The sequence below is a fragment of the Artemia sp. Qi Xiang Cuo genome, chromosome 13 (genome assembly GCF_049724085.1).
Source record: "Artemia sp. Qi Xiang Cuo chromosome 13, ASM4972408v1, whole genome shotgun sequence".
Lineage (NCBI taxonomy): Eukaryota > Metazoa > Arthropoda > Branchiopoda > Anostraca > Artemiidae > Artemia > Artemia sp. Qi Xiang Cuo.
In genome coordinates this window covers 33,747,365-33,760,554 of record NC_142806.1, presented here as the reverse complement: position 1 = coordinate 33,760,554, position 13,190 = coordinate 33,747,365, and the positions used below count along the sequence as shown (strand labels likewise).

The 13,190-nt window shown below is 36.6% G+C and overlaps 1 protein-coding gene across 1 annotated transcript in view; it reads left to right on the top strand.

Annotated features, from left to right (window-relative positions):
* The window catches only part of LOC148945217 (uncharacterized), a 221,612-nt gene that overhangs the window by 131,323 nt on the left and 77,099 nt on the right, over positions 1-13,190 (top strand). Inside the window, exon 9 of the mRNA XM_089099108.1 lies at positions 1,399-1,592. Coding sequence (XP_088955234.1) covers positions 1,399-1,592 — 194 coding nt within the window. The remainder of the gene's footprint in view (positions 1-1,398; positions 1,593-13,190) is intronic.

Genomic DNA, 13,190 nt, shown 5'->3' with positions numbered 1-13,190 from the left:
AAGGAAGTTTAAGGAATGAATGTTAAAAATTCATATTTTAAAAATTTGCTCATGATTTTGTTTTGTTTTAAGTCTAGTACTGGACAAGTAATGATTGAAGCTAATTAATAATAAGTTTATTTAATTAGAAGGCAACGTATTATTTATAAATTCTTATATAATGATGAAAGTACACGACAAATTAAGGGAGGGGTAAATTGAAAGATATGCTCACAGTCGAATATATAAAATGCATTGCAGGCTGCTGTGAAGTAATGCAATAGCGGTTCAAGCTGAGGATGTGTTGGTGCATTTCGAAAGTGTATATATAAACTATATCAAAAACAATTGTTTGTCTATTTGGCTTTTGATACTCGAGGCGCCCTAAGCCATTTCTGTCCCATGCCCTTTCAGGGGTAACCAGCAGGGTCTGCTTTGGATTCCCCTTTTTTAGTAACCTAAAAATCACTTCTAGCTTCTTTAGCGCCCTTAGCTTTTAGCTTGCTAAGTGAAAGGTAGCCTATACGCTAATAATAACGTGATATTTTATTTTTAACTTACATCATGCAAAAGTTATTGCTGTCGCTCCGTAACTGAAGACGAGAAAAAAAGACCCAAAGCGAAACCAAAATATATTCCAATTAATAAGACAAATGAACTAAATTATTATGAAGCGGAAATTGGGGAGAATAATGAAGCTAACAACGTGCAGCACAGTCAACTTTGATGCACCTGGGAAATTGTATGAACTATTTTACTATTACTATGCCAGGGGAGGGGGATAAAATAAATTACATTTTTATGCTATCCGAAATGGAATGGTCGCATTTGCTTAACTTCAATATTCCTTAAAAAGGGATAAAACTAGAAAAGTTTTGCTTAACATCAATATGTCTTGAATGGTGTAAAAACACGGCAGAATGATCAAAAGAAGTAGAAAAAAAACTACTTAGAGCACGTGTCTTATACTTCCCACTACTAGCACAATTTTAGAATAACCAATTTTCATCGTCATTTTAACATCCCGAATAACGCACTGCCGTAGGCTTTATAAGTTGAAGTGGCTACGCTAATGTGTAACCGCCGAAATGAAAGGAAAGAGAGTTTACTTGAAAATCAATATATTTTGGAGACCTCTACTTTTGGGAATGCTGTTGTTGCTCTTTTCTAACTTTGAGTTTCTGCTAATATAGAACTAGTATTTTTCTGGGAAGTTGTTGTATTTGGTCACACTTTCTATTTCTTATGACAAGGGATTTACCGTATTTGTGTAAGGTTTACCAAATCTTCTATTCTCTATATCAATTCCTAACTCTTCCTTTTCTCGAAATCACCATTCAACCCTTCATACTGTTTGTTAATGAGTTCCATCCTTAAAAATTTGTGTTTTTCCTCTGTTGCTAATTATTCATTTTTCAGCAACGACTTCAGCAGAGCAGTGGCTGAGGAGTATTTAAAGCATTTCACTTTCGAAGAAGAATCTCTTGACATCTCTTTACGAAAGTTCCTCCAGGCTTTTCAACTGACTGGGGAAAGTGCTGAACGTGATAGGATTCTTGTCCACTTTTCAAAAAGATATCTTGAATGTAATCCCGGAAGCTTTCAGTCCCAAGGTTAGTATGATTCTGGAGACGTTTGAGAATGGCGTTGCTCAGAATATTGATTGGTCTGACTACTGACAAATATTTATCATTGTGAAAGAAATCCGGATTTAACGAATTTATATGGAAATTTGGACTAGAACTAGACGTACGTTCTGGCAACTGTAAGATGGGAGTAATTTTGGATCTTTGAGAAGATTCTTCCTATTGGGAGATATTGTTTTCCCTATTATTATTTGGAAAAAATATTTTAGCAATGGGGCCAGAGGATCGTCGTGCATCTTGAGCACTTTTACGTTTCCGTGCAATTTCAATTTGAAACTAGCATCAGCTTGCTTGTCTACTTCAACAGAACTTCCCACTCGAGAGTGGAAATATAGTTCAAGGAAACGAAGCTCGGTGGATTCGTTTCCGATAGTCTTTGCAGACAGAGACTATGTTACTTCATTTCTGTTCTTATATTGCAAGTTCTGGCTCAAGTTCAAGCTAAACCATGCTTTTTAGCCCCAAGCAAGAAATGTACGTAACTTTACAGAATTTATTTTCGTATTCATCAATTCAACATGAGGTCTACGTTTTCTTTAAAAAACCACAGAGGTTGGAATCTTTACCCTTTCTTGCAGTAAGCTAACTTAGCAGCATAAAAAAAGAAAAAAAAAGTTGTTTCCGTGACACAATAATGCAAATAGGTTGTGAGGATTGCTATTTCTTAATTGATTGCATTATTTGATTTTTTTTCTACATTGTTTTTTAGTGTCGAAATTCGGGTCTAAAATTAAAATTTCATGCAGAAAGTAAACACAAATCCAGGGAGATATATTCAGGGTCGTATTCAGTGGCAATGAGTTCTCCTCAACATTACGTTTTCATCATGTATTCCTATATTTCTTATAGAATCCCCATGTTTTCTGTTTCTGTGAAAGGAAAGGGGTAAAAAAGAATAGGGAGAAGGGGGAAAATTTAGAAATCTTATTTACGTTCTATTGCAAAATTACGAAAATGTAATGTCCTTTTTGATTAACCCTCGACGATATGTAAAAGCTAATATTACGCCTGGCTTAAGTAGGATTGTTGTTTCTGTGGTTAATGGGATGCACGAGTTATCTACCTTATTGAACATAATGAAAATGGTGTTTATGCTGACCTTAGGTAACGAAATTCAGGCCTTAGCAGGGTGGCGAACGTGGTTGCCACCGTGGAGAACGTGGTCGCCACCGTGGCGAACATGGTAATTTAAAAAAGTAGAACACACAAGTATCGCTACTTTGGACCAGTGCCCTTGCTCACTGTCAGTGTGCAAGCGTCCTTATTAGGGGTATTAGAAACCAGTAGCGTATCCAGGGGGGGGGGGCGGAGCGCCCCTCCCCCCCCCGAAATTTATTTTCTTCTTCTTTTTTAAATGCCAATATAGTAAATTCCGAAATATTCACGCTTTTAAGTTATTTGCAACACCCATTCCTATTTTCATTTCTTGTTAAATGGCTATCCATTTCTCCGGCAAGCTTATATCAAAACTTTATCATCAAACGTGCAATCGCTTCCTGTAATCAAACAAGATGTCAAAAAATTTTTCTCACTATTTAACCCCCGCAGCTATAAGCACTAGATTCTCTGTAATGAATGAGTTGTGATAAGGAATCGGACTAAGAGGTGATAGTTCATTCAAACGCAGCTATAATTCTAGTGTATGCTAAGCATTGAAACGGAAAGGTCACGTGAGAGGAAAGAAAGAAAATGAAGCAACACCAGCCCAGCATTAAGCATTTCTTAAAGCTTGCTAAAACCAGCAATGACGGTAAGGAGTTTACTACTATTCTGACGATAGTCTGTATTTAGTAGGTTTTGAAGTAAGCATGTGTCACAAGTAATTAAATGAAAATCCCAACTTAGAGTTAACACAATCAAAGCTAAAACTAGATTTGGATATCTTCTCGTAAAAATTTTTCTTATCCATGATCAATAAAAGAAGCAATGAAAATGATAAGTATTTGGGTGGGACCAAACTTTTTTGATGCTTGATCTTTTTCTAGGGACCAAAATGGGATTATTGCTAGTTCATTCATTTTATTTTCTATTTCTTGTGTAACTATGAGCATGGTTAATGTTGGAATACCTTCATATTCCCGTATTTCCAGAAACAAAAAGTAGAATCCCGAAAAAAAGGCAATTTTACTTTTTTAATTTATAATTAGGAGCTGTTTAAGAATTTTTAACTATTTATAAAAAATTAAATAGTTTGGTGGTGGGATGGACAAACTTTGACCTACCAAACAAGTCATGTACGCAAATCCTTTGATTAACAAAATGTATTCGTTTTCTGTTTCTACGAGTTAAACCAGTTTTACGAGGAAAACGAGTTTTTGCGACAATTAGTAAAATCGGGAGAAAAAATGTTCCGATTATGATTTAATTGCTAAAATTGATTTGTGTCCAGGAACAGCGAGATGAGTGATAAAATGAGTAATTTAACGATTCAAGGGCAATCTTTGGAATAGTCTTGGAACACAAAAGCCTTGGAACAGTCGGGTAGAGAGCGTTTTCTTGGCACTTTACTGTTAAGGTAAAGTGATCACACTACATGATGCTCCAACTAGCGCTTCCATGTGGAACTAATCACACATTTTTTCATTCGAATTCAACAATATTCAGAGTATTTCAATTTGAAAAGTATATAGATCATATAAAATAGACATCTTCAGAATGACTGGACGTATTAAGATCTTTTGCTGAATAGGCAATTGTGTGGAAAATGCAGCATTTCCACATTACTAGATTTTTTCTCTAGATCCCATGTTTTGAAGGATTGAAATTTGGCACGCTTGTTGACCTGGGTCTTGTGTCACACGTAAAAAATTGTGAACCCAAAACTCAGAAACTCGGACTAGCACAATAATTCACGCGTTTCGATTTTGAAGAATATCATAATGTAGAAAATTGAAATCTAACTTTAAAATATAGATAAAATCTTCAGTCCTGCTTTAAGAAAATATAGGGTTTGCAAAAAATTAGCAACTAATCTTTGCACCCTTTTTTGTATGTTTTTCCAAGAAGCTTTGCATCTAAAGCTGAATTGATATCTCTGTGTTTTTTACTTCCCGTCTATTAAAGACCAAGATATTTAATAGAACTATGATTAATTATGATTTATCTAATAATTTGTAATTCACACTCTTTTATTCTGTTTTTTTACTTTTTGCTTATTTCTTTTCGTGACTTCATTTCGTCTTTTTTATTTTAGACTTGGATTTTGGCGATGACAGTAGTACCTCTGCTTCTAGTAGTATTAACTACATTATGAGCGGTGTGGATGCTTCTTGCTCGAAGGGCTCAGATATGACCGAATTTCACCAGCCAACTGAACAGGATTCTGTAGACTCGTCCCGTGTACTTTCAAAGTTAGATATCGGCTTGTATGCCGGAAAACCAGATCAGCTCAAAAAGCTTTCAGACAAAGGAAAATACAATCTTAACTAGTCACTTCAAGCAGAACCGGAACTTTCCATTTCATTCGAAAGCACTTACCGAAAATGGAAAAACGAAGTTCGATCCCTTCAGCACTCTTGGTTACAAACTTTCCCAGAATGGTTGGTCTTCAGTCCATCGTGCATGGGTGTCTTTTGTGCAAAATGTGTTTTATTTGCTTGTCAAGCTGCTGGGAAGGGTAGCCGTGAGGTTCAAGGCTTTTTAGTCTCGAAACCATACAAAGGACTCAATGATTTATTTCCAGACATGCGGGCGCATCAGAACTCTTGTTACCATCTTGATTCAATGATCAATGCCGAAAGCTTTGTCTCCGTTTATGAAAAACGAACTAGGAGCATTGTGTCTGCTATATCGAGTGCAGAGGCTGAAATAAAAAAGAAAAATCGCGAAACTCTAACACCACTTCTGCGCGCGGTCCTTTTTTGCGGGCGGCATGAGTTACCTCTGCGAGGACACAGAGAGGAGAGTAAACTATGCGACAAAACTAACTTAAATGAAGGCATTTTTCGTGGTGTTTTGCGTTTAATGGTAGAGAGTGGAGAGCAATGTCTAAAAGAACACTTCGAAAATGGCGCAAAACATGCGCAGTATATATCTCCCATCATTCAAAACGACCTGATCGATTGTGCCGCGTCCATTATTGTGCCAAGCATTGTGAGTGATGTAAATAGTTCAGTAGCATTTTGAATCCTTGCCGACGAGACTAGAGACATTTCCAACAAGGAACAATTAGTTCTTGTAGTCAGATACTACAATGAAACTCGTGCTTTATTTGAAGAGCGGTTTCTCGGGTTTTCTGTTTGCGAAATCTCACCGGCTCTGCAGTAGCAGAACCAATCATTTGCCCATGCATTACGATCTGCTTAAAAATTGAAAAATTTGTGGGGGCGGGTTTTGATGGGGCCAGCAACACGTCAGGCTTCTATTCTGGTGCACAAGCAGAAATTAGGAAAAAATATCCGCATGTGATCTACACCCACTGTGCATCGCACAGCTTAAATTTGGCTTTATGTAGAACTAGTCGGGTAGGACTTGTTAGGTCAACCTTTGCTACTATACAGCGGATTATATCATTTTTATCATCCTCACCAAAAAGAACGAATATATTTGTAGAAGTTATCGTTGTCGTTTGTCCCGATAGTCCAGTGAGAAAGTTTGTGAAGTTGGGCAAAACGAGATGGGTGGAGGTTCACGATTTCATTTTATTTTTTATGTCTTTGTATTGTGCGATTATTTCCGTACTTGAGAAAATAGTTGGTAGCATACGGTGCGATACGGAAGTTATTTCAAAAGCAAATGCATTTGTTTCAACAGCACCTGAAATTAGTTTTATGTTCACGATGGCTATGCTAGAGTTTGTAAGTACCATAATGCTCTCTGTCTCTAAGGCGCTGCAAGCCAAGGATTTAGACTTAGTTGAGTGGTGTCGGCATATTAAGCTGAGTTCTGATACTTTACTGCAGTCAAAACAAAATGATTTTGAAACAATTTTTCAGAAAGCCTATGAGCTTGCACAAGAGGTAAATGTGGCTCCGGCTGTTCCAAGGTCTATCCGCCGAACGTCCATCAACGATAATGAGTCCATCAAGGTTTTTTTATCGCGATTCATTGTTCGAACCTTACTTTGCTTCACTTATTGAAGAACTTGATCAAAGATTTTCGCGCCATCAAGAGGCATCTTTCAAAATCGGAAGGCTTTTGCCAGCTAACAGCGAGTCATTAAATATTAATGAATTTGTGAACGCTGTTGCTGTTTACAAGGGATTTCACGGAGGTAGACGTGCACTCCAATGTGAGCTAGTCCTTTGGAAACAGAAGTGGCTCGGAAAGTCTGAGAAACCTTCAACTGTTGATTCAACTCTTGCGTCAGGCGATGCAAGATTTTTCCCAAGCATTCGAAGGCTTTTGACGATTTTTCAGACATTACCAGTGACTACCGCTTCTGCTGAGAGGAGCTTTAGCTGTCTTAAGCGATTAAAAACCCATCTGCAGAGCTCAACGGGCGAGGGGCGTCTGAACGGACTAGCTCACATGACCCTGAACCACGATATCCAGGTCAATGCTGACCAAGTTTTTGATTGATTTGCAGCCAAAAAAGACCGGCGGCTGTTACTGTGAGAGGTTAGGTTGTCTTTCGTTGCTCGTTTCTCTAAGTGCAGTTGATTCTGTTTTTAAAACTTTAATTGTGCTTTATCCTCAGTAAACAATGTTAATATCAATACATTTCTTGCTTTCATGGCTGTTATAATAGGTAAACTGAGGCCCCCACCCCTCCGAAACCAAATTCTGGGCAATTGTCTTTGATATAATATTATTTTTTATTTATTTGGTTCTCTAAAACAAAGGTCCCATAAGCAAATATAAGGAATAATGCACTTCTTTTTTTATATTTTCTAAATTCTGCCACTTCGTGGTAGTTCCAAAACATCTACTCGCCCAAAATAAAAACTCTCACTGCTTGTAACTTTTTTTTCAATTTTGAATTTGTTGGCAAAATTTTGTCATCCATTCTAAATCAAAAAAAGTCTACAACTAGAAATACTCATGACAAGTGTGTACTTTTTATTTCTTTACCTAGCTAAACCCCCCACCCCCCACCCCCGCCTGAAATTTTGCACTATAATAGATAATTTTCTTGCTCACATGACTGTTATAAAAAGGTAGACTGCCGCCCCCCCCCCCGAAACAATATCCTGGATACGCCACTGTTAGAAACTGCACCAAAAGTTTTAAATTCGAACCAGAAGGATTGTGAAATGTCTTTGATTGGATGATAGTTATCGCATGTCATTACGTTCAACTAATCAGAGGCCTTTGACATTGACAGACCTACGAAAGTGATGCGGGTAAAGTTATTGAAAGGAACAATGATATTTTACGCCTTTAGTCAAAGTGTCACTGACAGCCATTAAAATCACTCTGTGCGATTGAAATCAGTTTTACGATTCTTCTGGTTCAGATTTGGCACTTCTGGTACAGTTTCTAATGCCCCTCATACATGCGCATGTGCATTGACAGCACGCAAGTGCACTAGTCCAAAATAGTGACGCTTGGGTGTTACGCAAATGAGACTTGTGGATAACGTTCGCCATTTTGTTCAAGATACGATTTTCAAGGAATAATTTTGACAGGAACTGTGCCATATTATTCTTAGGCTTTTTAGATTTAACAAGCTTGAGGATGACGGGGTACATTTCACCATTTTCGTTATGTTGAATAACCAGGCTGGCTTTAGACAGTGTTTACCTCCTTGAAAGGTCTGGAAAGCTCTTCAATTTGTACCTAAAAGGTTGGAAGTTTAAACAATCAGGACCTAAAAGGTTGGAAGTTTAAACTTAAAAATTTGAAAAGAGCTCATTTCTTTCATTTCTGCGTAGCATCTTTTTCATCATTTAATCATACAAAATTAACTGCAAAAATTGGTTTAGGCTACTCTCCACGTAGAGAAGTTAATCGTGTCCTAATCCTTCTATATAAAGTTTATTACCCTCTCTTTACCTATCACCTACCATTATCAGCAAACCACTTAAAAAGGTAAATCAATCATCATTTAATATAAAGTAGTCATTGCGCTAGTAAATGTGAAGATATACTACCAATAAAATTCAGGAACAAAAACGTTCGCTGTTGTCATTCCAGGGTCTTCTCTCCTATTAGTAAACCCTTTTCCAGTGGGACTAGAGCTCAATCCTAAACTTTCAAAGCATCTTAAACGAAACTACGCCAAGGAAAAGTCTTAATTATGTTTTATATTCTACCTTAGATCTAGAAGTTTTCTACGTAACGAGTTTAATTGATGCTAATGGAAAAAGAAAACTACTGATGCATTTATTTTTAAAATAGGGCCTTTGATCACGTCTCTGCCAACGTGAAGATATATTTTTCAGGCTGTCATACATAAAGGCTCTATTGACTCTGCAAGACATAGTTATATATCTATGCTTTATCCGAACTTCTTCAATTTGAGACTTTTCTCATTGCTTTCTCCTATTTTCTACTTTCACCTTTTGATTTCTTCCTTGCTTTATTCTACTTCTTTAGTACCCTCCCAAAATCTCGTTTTCTATCTTCTAATAACACGATCCTGCAAAAAAAAAAAATACCTGATATGCTTCTTGTCGTTTACCCTGTTTCATCAGTAGGCTTTATGTATGTGTAGTATCTTCGTCTGAATGAATTAACGAATTATTTCGATGGAGTAATCGTCTCTGGGGGACAGTTCCAAGTAGATATGCAGCGCCAAACAAAAATATGTTTCATTTAATCGGTTCTAGAACCTTTATTCATTATGTCTCATTTAATCGGTGCTAGACCTACAACCTTTATTCATGTAGGTATTCTGATCATTGTTCTTTTTGGCGCTTTCACAAACCCTCAAACAAGGAAACATTATCTGTTAGTAATCTCTGGTTCTCTTACTTAAGACAGAAATTTTAATCTATTATACCTCTACAAAGCCTACAGAAAAGGAAAGTTTAACCCTTTTGCCCTCCTATAAAAGGGTAGTTACCCAAATGGCATCATGTTTGCTTCTTTTTATCACTATCTTAATATTGCTCTTTTTTGTCCCCCAATCCCCCAAGGGTTATTTCAGAAGTGAACCAATCCTTCTATTTCGAATAAATGTATCTTCATTAATATCTATAATATCTTCTTGGCTCTTCGGAAAATGCGATTGCATCTTATGTGTCTGGATGAAGAACAATGGGGAAAACTTTTGTAAGATGTAATCTAACGTCTTTCCATGGACGAAAGTAGAAATGACCCTATAACTCCGAGACGAACATCATATTTGGGCATAGAGTCATTTGGGAGAACACGTGGTCAATCAAAGCGATTGGGAATTTGGAACACCTGTGCTGTCAGTCATTAATCAAATTGTTTCCTGGCAAAGTTTAATAATGTCTGACAGGTACTGCTCCAGGAATAGATCCAAGTCATTATTGTCTTTGCCTCGGAAACAATTCTACTGGTCGAACTCCAAAAGATATTAATAACCAAACGCCATGGAAACAATTCTCCAAGAAACAACTTAGCGATGAATAGATTTAGCGCGGGAATCAGGTTTCTTAGTAATTTGAAATGTGACAGCGCAGAGATGCCAAAAATCAAAAGGAACACGCTGAAATTACGTTTAGGGGTTATTTGGGTGGAACCGTTTTAGACATTTTAGGGAATTATTTCGGCGAAACAGTTAGAGACATTTTAAAAGATGATTTTAGAAGAGAATTTGAGGGTGAAACTCTGTGGTCGTTATAATACACAAGTTGTATTTGAGCAGTGTTGTGAGGTCCTCTACCCCAACCCCAAAGGCCCCGGTCCCCCTAATGCCCCTCGAGCCCCCAAAGACCCCCGGAACCCCTCCCCCCCCATTTTTTAAAAATAATTTTTGAATTTTTTTAACATGGCATTTTTTTTAAGTTTTTTACGTATCTTAAAATGACATGAAATATGCTTACGGCTCTACCAATCGTACTCTGTGCTTGTTCATAGACACGACGCGGCTTTCCCACTGGTACTCTATGACAGGTTATCGACACTACCTAGTTTATTGCATGACAATATCATCAATGAATATAAAGATGAATTGACGGAAAGTGAAGAGCAAGTGTACTAATAATGTATAATAATGTATTTAACATATTTTTATATTAATATTCTACATGTCGTTATTTCATTAAAAATATCTTATGCATTATTTTGTTAAGTGTTCATTATTTTTAGGATATGCTAGAACGTCAAACGTTCAGAATATCAATTAAAAAGGTCTGAGATGTAAGAAAAAGAATTTTAGAGATAAAGATACTGCTAGCAGGCTCAATTTTTCATAGAATGGGCATTTCACAACAAGTTCATTTCTTAATGTCCTTCCTAAACCCCATTTTACAAGTTGAAGCATCCATCCTTTTCATCCACAACTTTACTTTACAGCTTTTTGAATGCTCCAACACCAAGCAATACTTTTCAAAAGGCATTTCACAACAAGTTCTTTTCATAATGTCCTTCCTAAACCCATTTTACAAGTTGAAGCATCCATCCTTTTCACCACAACTTTACTTTACAGCTCTTGAATGTCCCAACACCAAGCAATACTTTTCAAAAGGCATTTCAGAACAAGTTCTTTTCTTAATTTCCTTCCTAAACCCATTTTACAAATTGAAGTACACATCCTTTTCATCCAAAACTTTACTTTACAGCTTTTTTGAATGCCTCATCACCAAGCAATACCTTTCAAAAGGCATTTCACAACAAGTTCATTTCTTAATGTCCTTCCTAAACCCCACTTTACAAGTTGAAGAATCCATCCTTTTCATCCACAACTTTACTTTATAGCTTTTGAATGCCCCAACACCAAGCAATACTTTTCATAAGATATTTCAGAACAAGTTGTTTTATTAATGTCATTCCTAAACCCATTTTAAAAGTTCAAGTACCCATCCTTTTCACCCACAACTTCACTATACTGCCTTTTTTGAATGCCTCATCATCAAGCAATACCTTTCAAAAGGCATTTCACAACAAGTTCTTTTCTTAATGTCCTTCCTAAACCCATTTTACAAATTGAAGTACCCATCCTTTTCATCCAAAACTTTACTTTACAGCTTTTTTGAATGCTCCAACACCAAGCAATACTTTTCAAAGGGCATTTCAGAACAAGTTCTTTTCTTAATGTCCTTCCTAAACCCATTTTACAAATTGAAGTACCCATCCTTTTCACCCACAACTTTACTTTACAGCTTTTTTGAATGCCTCATCACCAAGCAATACCTTTCAAAAGGCATTTCACAACAAGTTCTTTTCTTAATGTCCTTCCTAAACCCTTTTTACAAGTTGAAGTACCTATCCTTTTCATCCAAAACTTTACTTTACAGCTTTTTTAATGCTCCAACACCAAGCAATACTTTTCAAAGGACATTTCAGAACAATTTCTTTTCTTAATGTCCTTCCTAAACCCATTTTCCAAGTTGAAGTACCCATCCTTTACACCCACAACTTTACTTTACAGCTTTTTGAATGCCCCGACACCAAGCAATACTTTTCTGTGCATTTCACAACAAGTTCTTTTCTTAATGTCCTTCCTAAACCCATTTTACAAATTGAAGTACCCATCCTTTTCACACACAACTTTACTATACTGCCTTTTTGAATGGCTCAACACCAAGCAATACTTTTCAAAGGGCATTTCATAACAAGTTATTTTCTTAATGTCATTCCTAAACCCATTTTACAAGTTGAAGTACCCATCCTTTTCACCCACAACTTTACTTTACAGTTTTTTTGAATGCTCCAACACCAAGCAATACATTTCAAAAGGCATTTCAGAACAATTTCTTTTCTTAATGTCCTTCCTAAACCCATTTTACAAGTTGAAGTACCCATCCTTTTCACCCACAACTTTACTATACTGCCTTTTTGAATGCTCCAACACCAAGCAATACTTTTCTAAGGGCATTTCACAACAAGTTCTTTTCTTAATGTCATTCCAAAACCCATTTTACAGTATTTTTTTACATATCTTAAAATGGCATGAAATATGCTTACGGCTCTACCAATCGTACTCTGTGCTTGTTCATAGACACGACGCAACTTTCCCACTGGTACTCTATGGCAGGTTATCGACACTACATAGTTTATTGTATGCATTAAATCAGTATTTTTTACGCAGTGGAAGGATAAACACAAAATTCATATCTGTAAAAAGTGAAGATGAATTATTCGACGAAAGTATGTGCACATGATAAAATCATCGTCGTATTGAATGCTGACAAGGAGAAATACCTGAACTATGAAACGAGTGCAAGTGGTAACACTATTGGAAATGTATGCATGCGTTGTCATGACAGCGAGAAGTTAGATTTCTTTAGAGTACCCAAGAATTTCAATCGTGTAAACAGTGGATATGCGAGAGTAAAATTACCAGAGAAATTAGTACTCAAAGAGAATGCAAACTTAAAAATAATTGTCGATGATCGGGGACAACTTCTAGCTAATGGTTCTGGTAGCATGTTAGCCGTTGATAGATCCTATCGCTATCTTTCCGGTGTTAGCATTCGAATGAAAGCAAAGGGAAAAAGAAGACATGCATACAGCTGCACCAACATCATAAATCATATCTTGTCAATGTGT